This window comes from Cyprinodon tularosa, unplaced genomic scaffold (genome assembly GCF_016077235.1).
Source record: "Cyprinodon tularosa strain WSP-4 unplaced genomic scaffold, ASM1607723v1 ctg1258, whole genome shotgun sequence".
In the NCBI taxonomy this organism is placed as follows: domain Eukaryota; kingdom Metazoa; phylum Chordata; class Actinopteri; order Cyprinodontiformes; family Cyprinodontidae; genus Cyprinodon; species Cyprinodon tularosa.
Window position 1 is genome coordinate 52,796 of NW_024038068.1, and position 13,085 is coordinate 65,880.

Genomic DNA, 13,085 nt, shown 5'->3' on the forward strand with positions numbered 1-13,085 from the left:
TGCTTCACATTATTCTATACAATAACAACCCAACATGGAGGGCAGGATTTAAACGGAGGAGGCACATGGAGGAGGCACATGGAGGAGGCACATGGGAGAAGGCGAGGGCCGCTGGGTAAGGAGGACAGGGCTCACCGGTGCTGAAGGAGGTCAGGAGGAGCAGAGCATAGATGGAAAAAGCCTGCCAGGCAAACAGAGGGCTGAAGTTGGCCAAGAGCCTGAGGCAGAGCAGCAAAGACCACCAGGAAGACCGGACAGGTAGAAGCCAACCAGATGCTTCATCAATGCTCATCATTAAAGATGATTAATACTGAATTTCTGCTCTTTTCACAACTAGATTTAGTTTTATGGGGTAAAGAGATAATTATGTCTCTGCAGGTCATCAGTGGAATCAGAGATAAATAACTACTTTAATGATAATCTAATCTAGATATAAGTACATGTCATTTTATGCAGAACAAGTATGTTAGTGATGAAATTTAGTTCAGTTTATTTTTATAGCGCCCATTCACCAAACGTCATCTGAATAAACAATAAGATGTTCGCCCCAGAACTCAAACCTGCCTGTGGAGACGAGGCTGTCGACCCTCTGACACTGACAGACTGAACTACAGGAGCCTCAGAGGGCCATTCCTCTGGAACCCCCTGGTTGCTCAGGTTCTGCTGGATCATCTGGTAGCTGGACAGTAATCAGTGAGGGAGGAAGTGCAGGTCATGTCAGGAGATCCACTTCCCTCCATCCTCACCGCGGTCACATGTTCAGAAACCGCCATGATCAGCAGGAATTCAGCGCTTCTTTCTGTTTTCCTTTCTGTGAGGAGAGCAAAGCCATCGGGGGGCTGATAGACGTCCGTCCTGCTGATAGACGTCCGTCCTGCTGATAGACGTCCGTCCTCACAGGTTCTTCTGTTGGACTCTGGATGTTTCCTCCTGGCCGAGACGCACAGCTAAAGCTCAATGAGAACAAAGCTGCAATTCTTTAGAAGCATGAGGGACCTTAGGTCCACCTTCATCCACAGAGGCATCATCATCCACCATGATAACACCCCCCGCAGCGCCACCGAGGTCCGATCCCTCCCTTCCAACCTGGTTCTGAATGCATTCTGTCTCAGTCTGAGGTGGATCCAGGTGGTTGAACATCTAACCAGCCCCTCAGTAAAGCTCAGCGGATCTAAAACTATCGGAGGCCCAGAACTCGGAGCTTTTCCCTTCTTCCTTACCGGCCCGGTTCGGAGCGCTCCCTGGTTTAGTTCTGATGGCTTCTTCTAATCCACAGTCCAACAGAAGAACCTGGAAGGACGGACGTCCATCAGCCTCCGGAGGGCTTTGCTCTCCTGACAGATCTCCACAGAAACGTGAAATCCTGCAAAGTGTTTCAGGATCCCTGGTACCTGTCCGGTTCTGTGTGGACCGGTACCAGGGACCGCTCAGAACCGGGCAGGTACCAGGGTCCAGGTTCCGCCCCCTGATTGGCTGAGGGCTTTTCTGTTTTTTTCTCCACTTCCTCCTCCTTCTACAACATTTTCTGCGTTTTTATTAAAGCTGTTGATGAAAAGTAGTAGAAACCTTTATTGATCAGGCAGCTTTAGATCATACCTTTTTAACAATAAATTCAGTATTTATTCTGCAGTAAAACCAAAATAAAATGTTGAAGAGGTTTTTGGGAACTAGAGGATTTTATCAGGTGACAGAAATCAACCCAACAGTAAAAGTTTCGGTATTTTTCTTCATCTCAAAGTAAAAATGAGTCCAAAGTGAAGAAGATGCCCAGGGCTACCATCGTCCTGTCTTTTCGTTTCCATGACGACCGCATCCTGAAGTGCAGGATTTTACGTTTCCGTGGAGATCTTATCGATGGACTTCAGGAGCTGAGAGACCAAACGGAAAGTGTCTGCTTCCTGCAGCAGCTGCCTGAGGGTGAGAACAGACACAGCGCTCAGCTGAGGTTTGGCTCCACCTGGTGGAGGCAGAAGAAACTACAACTAAAACCTGTCCATTGAGAAAATGACTTCAATGCTCAGAGCTGCTGTACCTCGGCTCGAGTTTCACCAGAAAGGACTGCTCCATGGCAGACATGGGCAATGTGGAGTCAACAAGTCATCTCCATGTCATGTATTTGTTCTACCCAGCCACTGAAGCAGGTGAGTCCAATCTTCACCGTGAATTAACCTGTGCAGATTGGACTCACCTGGTTAATTGGTTGGGTAGATTAAATACATGACATGGAGATGACTTGTTGACTCCACATTGCCCATGTCTGCTCCATGGTTACGGCGCTGAATCTGCCTCCTAACTGAAAATCACCTGCTAACTTTGACTGCCCCACACACCTTCCAGTAATACTATGCTTGCGAGGACCGACACGCTGGCGCTAAGCCCTACAGTCGCGGTTCATTAACTAAACACACATAAGCTCTCCCTGGTTGCCTGCTGGTGTATCAAGGGTGCACAGGTGTGTACGCCATGGTGACTTACCGTCTTCAGTCTGTTGGCGTCATTGCTGGGTTCAAACCCGAGGAAACGCTCAGTCAGCGCTTAAAACGCCAGAGTTATGTGAGGAAATCAGGAATAATGGAGCCTGAGGGGAGGGGCTTCATCTATTTATTGAGGACTGTGGTAAGAAGAGCGGCCATTTTGTTTTTCTGTTTCTTTGTTACATTGCTAGAGTAACTAGAGGCTGAGGCCCAGAGGACTTTGTACATTTATATAGTTTGGCTGAAACACTCCTTTGAATTGATGAGCACAATAAACTACCAACACTGGTTACCCGACTGAGACTGGATTCTTGGAGAACCAAGAACCCCGTCACAGTCACATGATCAGATCCTCTGACTGAACCTCTGGCCTCCAACCAGACTAACCAGTAAACAAACCAACATGGAGGCAAACAGCAGGCCCTGGTAAAACATCTGGATGGAACGACCCAGTTCACGCATGTCTCTGCAGTTACTGACCTGATGGAGGAGTGGGCGTGGCTTGCTGACTTATTTAGGTAATCCGATGCCATCTGAGCATTTTGTCTCATCGTCATGACAACCTGAGATTCTGCAGCCTTCAGACGCTCGTTTTCTGCCCGTAGGGAGTCCATCTCCACCTGGATACACAAACAAACAGTATGATGTCCAGACTGACCTGCTGGTTCTATTCAAGCTATACTGATTCAACCTAAATGAGACAAACAGAAGTTCCAACATTAACAGCAATATCCCGGACAAGACCCCGAATGATTGGTCACAGCTAGAAAAAGGTTCAGGTGAAAGAAGTGGAGCCTGCCCGCCTCTGACACTCCGTGTTTTCAGGTGTACTTCTTGAATCTATTAATTTAAACTTTAATTTGGACAATAATAGGAATGTAATGGAAATTATTTCTTTACAGGTTCTTAGTGTCTGAAGAAGCTGGAACCATAAGGCAGCTCTGTCCATGTGACCACCGCACAGAGTAGGAACATCTTTGACATTTTAAGCTAATGGCAGGAGAATTTCCGCTATTGAGGATTAATAAAGTATCTCTATATCTATTGAACACATTTTTTAAAGTTTTTCTTTTAATCACAGATGGATGTTTTTATCTTCCAATAAGAAAAGTATTGATAAAGATTCCTCCAACAGTCGATCAGATGATCGAGGAAAACATTTCCCTGATATGGGCTTTTTATCTAACCTTAATCTGCCGGAGAGTTAACCCTTTCATCTTCTTCACTTTTCAAGGTTTTATCTGGAGAGATCAGGATCCTTAAACCCGCCCTGATCTCAGGACGTTCCTCTGAGGAACCCGGCCTGATCTCAGGACGTTCCTCTGAGGAACCCGCCCTGATCTCAGGACGTTCCTCTGAGGAACCCGCCCTGATCTCAGGACGTTCCTCTGAGGAACCCGCCCTGATCTCAGGACGTTCCTCTGAGGAACCCTCCCTGATCTCAGGACGTTCCTCTGAGGAACCCGCCCTGATATCACGACGTTCCTCTGAGGAACCCGGCCTGATCTCAGGACGTTCCTCTGAGGAACCCGGCCTGATCTCAGGACGTTCCTCTGAGGAACCCTCCCTGATCGCAGGACGTTCCTCGGAGGAACCCGGCCTGATCCCAGGATGTTCCTCGGAGGAACCTGGCAGCTTCTAGTCCAGGCTTCAGGAGAACCAGGGATGATGAACAGAGACATCAAAGGACCAACCAACCAGGACCAGAACCAGAACCAGGTTCCTGAATGCTGGGTTGTTACCTGCAGCTGCTGAAGATCCGTCTTTAGCCTGGAGACGCTGCTCTCTGCCTTCACTGCTCGTCTCTGACAAACACAGAGTCAGATGTTAACCACCATCTTTAACATCTATTCTATTTAGTTCTATGCAGAGCTTCCTCATCTCATCTCTCTGTATAGATCTAGATCAACCAGATCATCTAGTCTAGAAGGGGAACAGGTAGATGAGACCCGGGGAGAACGAGACCATGTAGAATGGACTAGGGGAGAAGGGGAACAGGTAGATGGGACCCGGGGAGAACGAGACCATGTAGAACGGACTCTGGGAGAAGGGGAACAGGTAGATGGGACTCGGGGAGAACGAGACCATGTAGAACGGACTAGGGGAGAAGGGGAACAGGTAGATGAGACCCGGGGAGAACGAGACCATGTAGAATGGACTCGGGGAGAAGGGGAACAGGTAGATGAGACCCGGGGAGAACGAGACCATGTAGAATGGACTAGGGGAGAAGGGGAAAAGGTAGATGGGACTCGGGGAGAACGAGACCATGTAGAATGGACTCGGGGAGAAGGGGAACAGGTAGATGGGACTCGGGGAGAACGAGACCATGTAGAATGGACTAGGGGAGAAGGGGATCGGGTAGATGGGACTCGGGGAGAAGGGGAACAGGTAGATGGGACTCGGGGAGAAGGGGAACAGGTAGATGGGACTCGGGGAGAACGAGACCATGTAGAATGGACTCGGGGAGAAGGGGAAAAGGTAGATGGGACTCGGGGAGAACGAGACCATGTAGAATGGACTCGGGGAGAAGGGGAACAGGTAGATGGGACTCGGGGAGAACGAGACCATGTAGAATGGACTAGGGGAGAAGGGGAACGGGTAGATGGGACTCGGGGAGAAGGGGAACGGGTAGATGGGACTCGGGGAGAAGGGGAACAGGTAGATGGGACTCGGGGAGAACGAGACCATGTAGAATGGACTAGGGGAGAAGGGGAATGGGTAGATGGGACTCGGGGAGAAGGGGAACAGGTAGATGGGACTCGGGGAGAACGAGACCATGTAGAATGGACTCGGGGAGAAGGGGAAAAGGTAGATGGGACTCGGGGAGAACGAGACCATGTAGAATGGACTCGGGGAGAAGGGGAACAGGTAGATGGGACTCGGGGAGAACGAGACCATGTAGAATGGACTCGGGGAGAAGGGGAACAGGTAGATGGGACTCGGGGAGAACGAGACCATGTAGAATGGACTCGGGGAGAAGGGGAACAGGTAGATGCTTCTGTCTCCTTGAACCCCAGTGGGCCTCAGCAGATGGCCGCTCACACTGAGCCTGGTTCTGCTGGAGGTTTCTTCCTGTTAAAAGGGAGTTTTTCCTCTCCACTGTCGCTACAAGCATGCTTAGTGTGGGGGATTGTATTTGAGTCAATGAGTCGATGCAATCAACTGGTTTTCCTTAGATAGAAAACTTTGTATCGATTTGACTGTATGATCTGGTTGAACTGTAAAGTGCCTTGAGATGACATGTGTTGTGAATTTGGCGCTATATAAATAAACTGAATTGAATTGAATTGAAAATAGATGGGACTCGGGGAGAACAAGCTGGCCGGACACTCCCTTTAGCTGGCATGACGCTCGCTCGTATTAGCCGTTGTTTTTGGTCAGATAAACAGATTTTATTTGGGATTTTCCCTTAAAGCGGATGAGTTTTACTTTGGAACTGCGTCTGTCTTCTTGTAAGACCCATAAAATTGCTGCTGAAATAGAGCTGGGCTCTATCTCAGGCAAAGCTATGCTGCCCCCTGCATGAAATCATCCACATTGTTCCTCAGATTTCAGTTCTTTTCCTGCTTTATGTATCAAGTGTCACGGTTGCTAGGCAACATAGCCTATGGCGGTAAAACCCGCCGAAGGGTAGAACTTTTTGAAATTACAGCCAAAACTCTTCCGGTCTCCTTATTTTCAGGGACTTGGAAGGATCTAGTCTAGGTAGACTGCGTCCTCGGAGGATGCAGCCCATGAATTCGAACAGAGCCAATGTTTTGGATGCTGTCCTGCAACTGTCCTGCTCTGATGATGTCATTTTAAAGACCACTAAGGGGCAAGAGGGGCGTGGTCTCTACTCACCGTCATCAGCTGCAGGTTCTGTTCCACAGACTGGACCATGTTCTCCAGGTCCTGTGCCTCCTTCTCCTCCTGACGCCTCCTCTGCAGCAGCTCCTCGTTCAGCTCCGACACCCTGCAGAGAGGGAGGAAGCACAGAGGCATGCTGGGTAAGCAGGTGGTGACATGGGGCCTGGCTGCGCTGAGATTGGTCGGTTCAAACCTGCTCTGCTGGACATGGGCGCTCCTCTGCAGCTCCATGATGGTCCTCCTGAGCGAGGCGTTCTCCTCCTTCAGCTAAGACATGGAGACAGAATGTTCGAGGTTCTGGTTCTGACTGGGTTCTGCCAGACTCAGGGCAGTCTGTGGGTTACCTGCTGGACCTGGCTGCTCGACCCGGTTCTGGTCCTACTGGGTCCAGCTGCTTCACTCACCAACGTCTCATCATCTCCTTCATAGTTCTCTCCTGCGCCTCCTTCTGGTTTGGAGGAAAACCTGGAGTTGCTGCAGAACAGAGCCGCAGCTGAGACCCGCTGGATTCTGGACCTGATTTATAGACCGACTCTGGACCTGACGATACCTGAAGTCGGACCCGTTTAAAGACTGACTATGGACCTGACGGTACCTGCAGTCCGACCCGTTTATAGAATGACTCTGGACCTGACGGTACCTGCAGTCCAACCTGTTTAAAGACTGACTATGGACCTGACGGTACCTGCAGTCCAACCTGTTTAAAGACCGACTCTGGACCTGACGGTACCTGCAGTCCGACCCGTTTATAGAATGACTCTGGACCTGACGGTACCTGCAGTCCAACCTGTTTAAAGACTGACTATGGACCTGACGATACCTGAAGTCGGACCCGTTTAAAGACTGACTATGGACCTGACGGTACCTGCAGTCCGACCCGTTTATAGAATGACTCTGGACCTGACGGTACCTGCAGTCCAACCTGTTTAAAGACTGACTATGGATCTGACAATACCTGAAGTCGGACCCGTTTAAAGACTGACTATGGACCTGACAGTACCTGCAGTCCAACCTGTTTAAAGACTGACTATGGACCTGACGGTACCTGCAGTCCAACCTGTTTAAAGACTGACTATGGACCTGACAGTACCTGAAGTCGGACCCGTTTAAAGACTGACTATGGACCTGACAGTACCTGCAGTCCAACCTGTTTAAAGACTGACTATGGACCTGACGGTACCTGCAGTCCAACCTGTTTAAAGACCGACTCTGGACCTGACGATACCTGAAGTCAGACCCGTTTAAAGACTGACTCTGGACTGACTGTACCTGCAATCCGACCCCTTTATAGACTGACTCTGGACCTGACAGTACCTGAACCGGTTTAAAGACTGACTCTGGACCTGACAGTACCTGAACCGGTTTAAAGACTGACTCTGGACCTGATGGTACCTGCAGTCCCGACCGGCTTAAAGACTGACTATGGACCTGACGGTACCTGCAGTGCAACCTGTCTAAAGACTGACTCTGGACCTGATGATACCTGCAGTCCCGACCCGCTTAAAGACTGACTCTGGACCTGACGGTACCTGCAGTCAGACCCATTAATAGACTGACTCTGGACTGACTGTACCTGCAATCCAACCCCTTTATAGACTGACTCTGGACCTGACGGTACCTGAAGTCCGACCCGTTTATAGACTGACTCTGGATCTCACGGTACCTGGACCAGTTTATAGACAGATACTGGGCTTGACGGTACCTGCAGTCTGACCTGACAGAAACATCACAGGTCCCTGACCTATTACTAGTAGTCCAGAACTGTTCTGGAGCTGCTGACCCGCTGGCGGTCAGGAAGAACCTGCAGAGGTCCAACAGCTCAGAGCATCTGATTGGTCAGCAGCGCTGAACAGAACTTCCTGGGAAGTCCAACCTGGTCTGGGGTGTAGAACGGGCCGACCCACCTTGTCTCCTCTTCATCGTCCTCATTATCCTTGGTAGAGCAGATGGACAGGCTCCCATCCACGAAGCTCCGCCCCCAAGCCTCCTGATTGGACAGAGGAGAAAATAGATGCTGTAGCAGCCGTGACCAGCAGGTGAGGAACTGCTTCTACTGGTTCCAGAGAAAAGACAAGGAGACTGGTCCATACCGGGTCAGAACTAGGGTCAGAACTAGGGTCTAGTTCAAGGGTCCTTGATTCTGGGACAGTTCTGGGTCGGTTCCGGTCCTTGGTCGGTTCTTGTTCCGGTTCTGGTTCTGGGTCCGTTCTTGGTCTGGTTTTGGGTCCAGTTGTGGGTCTGGTTCTAGTTTAGGTTCTTGGTTGGTTCTGGGGTCGGTTCTGGGTCAAAGCTTGGTCTGGTTTTGGGTCTGCTTCCAGTTTAGGTTCTTGATTGGTTCTGGGGTCCGTTCTTGGTTCATTTTGGGTTCGGTTCTGGTTCTGGGTCAAAGCTTGGTCTGGTTTTGGGTCTGGTTCTTGGTTGGTTCTGGGGTCGGTTCTGCTTCTGGATCTGTTCTTGGTCTGGTTTTGGGTCCAGTTGTGGGTCCGGTTGTGGGTCTGGTTCTTGTTTAGGTTCTTAGTTTGTTCTGGGGTCGGTTCTGGGTCAAAGCTTGGTCTGGTTTTGGGTCTGGATCTAGTTTAGGTTCTTGGTTGATTCTGGGTCTAAGCTTGGTCTGGTTTTGGGTCTGGTTCTGGTTCTTAGTTGGTTCTGGGTCTGTCCATGGTCTGGTTTTGGGTCTGCTTGTGGGTCCAGTTCTGGTTCTTGATTTGTTCTGGGGTCGGTTCTGGGTCAAAGGTTGGTCTGGTTCTAGGTCAGTTCTGGTTCTGGGGTCGTTTCTTGTTCTGGGTCAGAGCTTGGTCTGGTTTTGGGTCTAGTTCTTAGTTGGTTCTGGGTCGGTCCATGGTCTGGTTTTGGGTCCGCTTGTGGGTCCAATTCTGGTTCTTGATTTGTTCTGGGGTCGGTTCTGGGTCAAAGGTTGGTCTGGTTCTAGGTCAGTTCTGGTTCTGGGGTCGTTTCTTGTTCTGGGTCAGAGCTTGGTCTGGTTTTGGGTCTGGTTCTTAGTTGGTTCTGGGTCGGTCCATGGTCTGGTTTTGGGTCCGCTTGTAGGTCCAATTCTGGTTCTTGATTTGTTTTGGGGTCGGTTCTGAGTCAAAGGTTGGTCTGGTTCTAGGTCAGTTCTGGTTCTGGGGTCGTTTCTTGTTCTGGGTCAGAGCTTGGTCTGGTTTTGGGTCTGGTTCTTAGTTGGTTCTGGGTCGGTCCATGGTCTGGTTTTGGGTCCGCTTGTAGGTCCAATTCTGGTTCTTGATTTGTTCTGGGGTCGGTTCTGAGTCAAAGGTTGGTCTGGTTCTAGGTCAGTTCTGGTTCTGGGATCTTTTCTTGTTCTGGGTCAAAGCTTGGTCTGGTTTGGGTTGGTTCTTGGTCTGGTTCTGGGTCCGGTTCTGGTTGTGGGCCTGGTTTTTGGTTGGTTCTGGGTCGGTTCTAGGTCAGTTCTGGTTCTGGGTTGGTTCTGGGTCTGGTTCTTGGTTGTTTCTGGGGTTCGTTCTGGATCCGGTTCTGGTTCTTGGTTGGTTCTGGATCAATTCTGGTTCTGGGTCGGTTCTTGGTCTGGTTTTGGGTCCAGTTCTGGTTCTTGGTTGTTTCTGGGGTCGGTTCTGGGTCAATGCTTGGTCTGGTTCTGGGACTGTTCTTGGTTGTTTGCAGGATTAGTTCTGGATCCGGTTCTGGGTCAGTTCTTGGTCTGGTTTTGGATCCAGTTTTGGTTCTTGGTTGGTCCTAGGTCGGTTCTGGGCCAGTTCTTGGTCTGGTTCTGGGACTGTTCTTGGTTGGTTGCGGGATTAGTTCTGGATCCGGTTCTGGGTCAGTTCTTGGTCTGGTTTTGGATCCAGTTCTGGTTCTTGGTTGTTTCTGGGGTGGGTTCTGGTTCTGGGTCAATGCTTGGTCTGGTTCTGGGACTGTTCTTGGTTGGTTGCAGGCATCGGCGTCGCCAGACCCCATTTACTGGGGCACGTGCCCCACTATAAATGAGCTGTGCCCCAGTATAAATGAGCTGTGCCCCAGTATAAATGAGCTGTGCCCCAGTATAAATGAGCTGTGCCCCAGTATAAATGAGCTGTGCCCCAGTATAAATCTTATGAATATTTGCAACATTATTACATTTTTTTTAATGCATCAATTTAGATAATTCCAATGGAAGGAGACGTGTATTTCTACTCAAATGCGCAGCAAGTGTGTTGGTAACTCCAAATTGAGGATGTATTAGCGCCCCCACGTCAGCGCATGTCACTGCATGAACTGCAGGTAAATTAACGCGCTGCTCTCTACTGAGTTGGATGGGACACTGTGTGGCCGCGACGCATTTTTAGTTCTGGTAACGTTTCTTACCTGTTAATTTTATTATTTTCCCAGTGAAACCACATGATTTATAGGCTACTAACTGAAAATGACTGCATTGGTTTGTAGATGGATATCAGGAAATTCCTCACATGAAGCAGAGACAGGGAAGCACTAAAACAAGATGAGAGAGGGAGGTAAGGTCCCGTGATGAATTAGTGATTTAAGCTAAGCAGTTACATTAGGGACGTTATTAGGCATATGAATGATATTTACATAATTATAGATTTACGTTTTTTAATGTTTGCTGTAGAGAATGAGAATGAAGGTGCTGGAGTAGGAAAGGGAGGAGGAGGCGAGACTGACAGGCAAGAGACAGGAGAGAGACAGGAGAGAGACAGGAGAGAGACAGGAGAGAGACAGGAGAGAGACAGGAGAGAGACAGGAGAGACAGGACCATGAAGGTTATGAGAGAGCAACAACCAGCGTCCACAAACAAGAAGGGGACATTAGTGACTTAGGGGGAAAGCATGGTGGCCCTAAACAAGTGAAGTTGTCCCACTATCCCCAGGACAAATTTGGAGTAAAAAAACGTTCATTTAATTCAAAATGGTTTGAGCTTTTCCTGGTTAAAAAAGAAATCCTTGTCATCAAGGATATGCAGTGTGTTTCCAACTTGCTTGATAACATCATGTTCCCAACACTAACGCAGGTCATCCAGATCTCCATCCCAGTCTACAGCTGTAGGGGTGTTGAGAAGGATCCACACTTGGCTGAGCTGCACAATGGGACCAGATAGGCTCCATCATCTGGCTATTTTATCAGTGGAAAAGGAAGAACTTTCTAAGCTGAGTCACAGTCTAGTGATTGACCACTTTGCAAAAATGAAAAATAGGAGGAACACTTTAATGCTCATAAAATAAAAGAAAACTTAGTTCAGGTTGAGTTAAACTTTCCCCCGAACTAAAACTCTGAAACCTAGGAATTAATGATTACTTCAGAATGTTTATAAGGAAACTTTTATTTTTAAAGTTGATGTCTTATTTTTTATAGCTGCAATGTTGAAAATGTTTGTTAAAACAAATATGCTCTTATACTCATTAATATCTCACCTGGTAATTTTGGTAGGAATGTATCAGGGTGGGGCAGTGTGCTTGTCTGTAATTATGTATGGCAGGAGGGGCATATGTAGTAGGGGGCCAGTGCCCCAGTAAAGCTTTGTGCCTAGCAACGCCCCTGGTTGCAGGATTAGTTCTGGATCCGGTTCTGGGTCAGTTCTTGGTCTGGTTTTGGATCCAGTTTTGGTTCTTGGCTGGTTCTAGGTCGGTTCTGGGTCAGTTCTTGGTCTGGTTCTGGACTCCCTGGGTTCCTGTATTTCCAGGTGATTCTAAGACAGGAAGCTGCTGCGGTCAGAACCGGACTGAAAGGCAGAGCTCTGTTAGAACCGGATCCTAGGGTTCTGCTGGTACCTACCTCGGTCTGGTCCTGGTTCTGGTTCTGGTCCTGGTTCTTCCAGCGCAGAAACTCTCTGAAGGAGAACGGGTTCAGCACATCCTGGTTCTGGACCTCCTCCTCATCTGCAGAAAGCAGAAGCTGAACATCGAACCGGACCGGTTCTGATCCAAACACAGAACCACCTGTAAACCTGATCGGAACCAGAACATCCGAACCGAACGGAAGGACTCACCGTCTGTGATGATCAAGGTTTTCCCGCCTCTCCGGCCGGACATGACGAACCGAACCCGGTCCGGTTCTTCTAGTTCCGGTCAGGTTCGGCACCTTTGGGTTCTGGTTCCTCTCTGGATCATGTTCTGGACCGGATGGTCCAACAACTTCACCTCTACAGAACCAACCGTACCCGGAAATGCCCGCCAGGACCACCTTCTCCTCCTCCCCCTCCTTCTTCTTCTTCTTCTCTTCCTCCTCCTTCTTCTTCTTCGCCACAAACTGTTTTTTATCGGTTATTAATCGGTGTTTTAAACCAGCGTCCTTTCTGCGCTCTGTTTGAAAACGTCTTCCACGCAAAACTAAAGACAATTTTAACCCATTAATCAGTGTTTTTATTCCTTGGAGGCTGTATTTACAGTTTTTATAGGGGGGGTTTCTAAACAGCAGGAATAAAGACGCAGAGCTCAGCTTGATGCTGCGGTTCTGAGGAGCCAGAATGAGGCTGGAGTTTAACTTCCTCAGAAACAACATGGAGGATTTTATTCAGCTGTGGGGTTTCAGGTTAGGATGATGGAGATCTACATTTTAACAGGCTCCTCATTTAATGATTTTAACTGAAACCTGTTTTACGTCAATTGTTTATATGTTTGAAATGTGTAAATGAAGCTATATTAAAAAAAACAAAACAAACAGTCTTCTTCTTTATTTTATGGCGGTTGGCCAGCAGCTTATTAATTTGCAGCACCGCCACCTACTGGAACGGAGTGTGGATATGACCCCCCCGCCCCCTGGGAGATTTATTAACTTTATTATAATCAAGTTAAT

The 13,085-nt window shown here is 48.8% G+C and overlaps 1 protein-coding gene across 2 annotated transcripts; it reads right to left on the minus strand.

Annotated features, from left to right (window-relative positions):
- Nucleotides 1-1,549: 1,549 nt before the first annotated feature.
- On the minus strand, nucleotides 1,550-12,698 carry entr1 (endosome associated trafficking regulator 1). 2 transcript variants are annotated; one of them, XM_038276608.1, is made up of 9 exons: nucleotides 12,280-12,698; nucleotides 12,066-12,169; nucleotides 8,228-8,310; nucleotides 6,668-6,797; nucleotides 6,517-6,590; nucleotides 6,318-6,429; nucleotides 4,217-4,279; nucleotides 2,955-3,094; nucleotides 1,550-1,907 (listed from the first exon to the last, which is right to left on the minus strand). In XM_038276608.1, the coding sequence occupies exons 1-9, from the start codon at nucleotides 12,320-12,322 to the stop codon at nucleotides 1,862-1,864; spliced, it is 795 nt and encodes a 264-aa protein (XP_038132536.1). In that variant the 5' UTR covers nucleotides 12,323-12,698; the 3' UTR covers nucleotides 1,550-1,861. The 2 variants fall into 2 exon arrangements, with proteins under 2 accessions (XP_038132536.1, XP_038132535.1); XM_038276607.1 differs by having other exon boundaries at nucleotides 1,550-1,911; nucleotides 12,280-12,693.
- Nucleotides 12,699-13,085: the final 387 nt, after the last annotated feature.

Bases quoted from the DNA above. Each gene is read 5' to 3' on its own strand.
- entr1 (XM_038276607.1), bottom strand. From the start codon at position 12,322: ATGTCCGGCCGGAGAGGCGGGAAAACCTTGATCATCACAGACG. The intron at 12,170-12,279 runs GTGAGTCCTTCC...TGCTTTCTGCAG, and splicing joins AACCTTGATCATCACAGACG to ATGAGGAGGAGGTCCAGAAC. The intron at 6,591-6,667 runs GTAACCCACAGA...TCCATGTCTTAG, and splicing joins CGAGCAGCCAGGTCCAGCAG to CTGAAGGAGGAGAACGCCTC.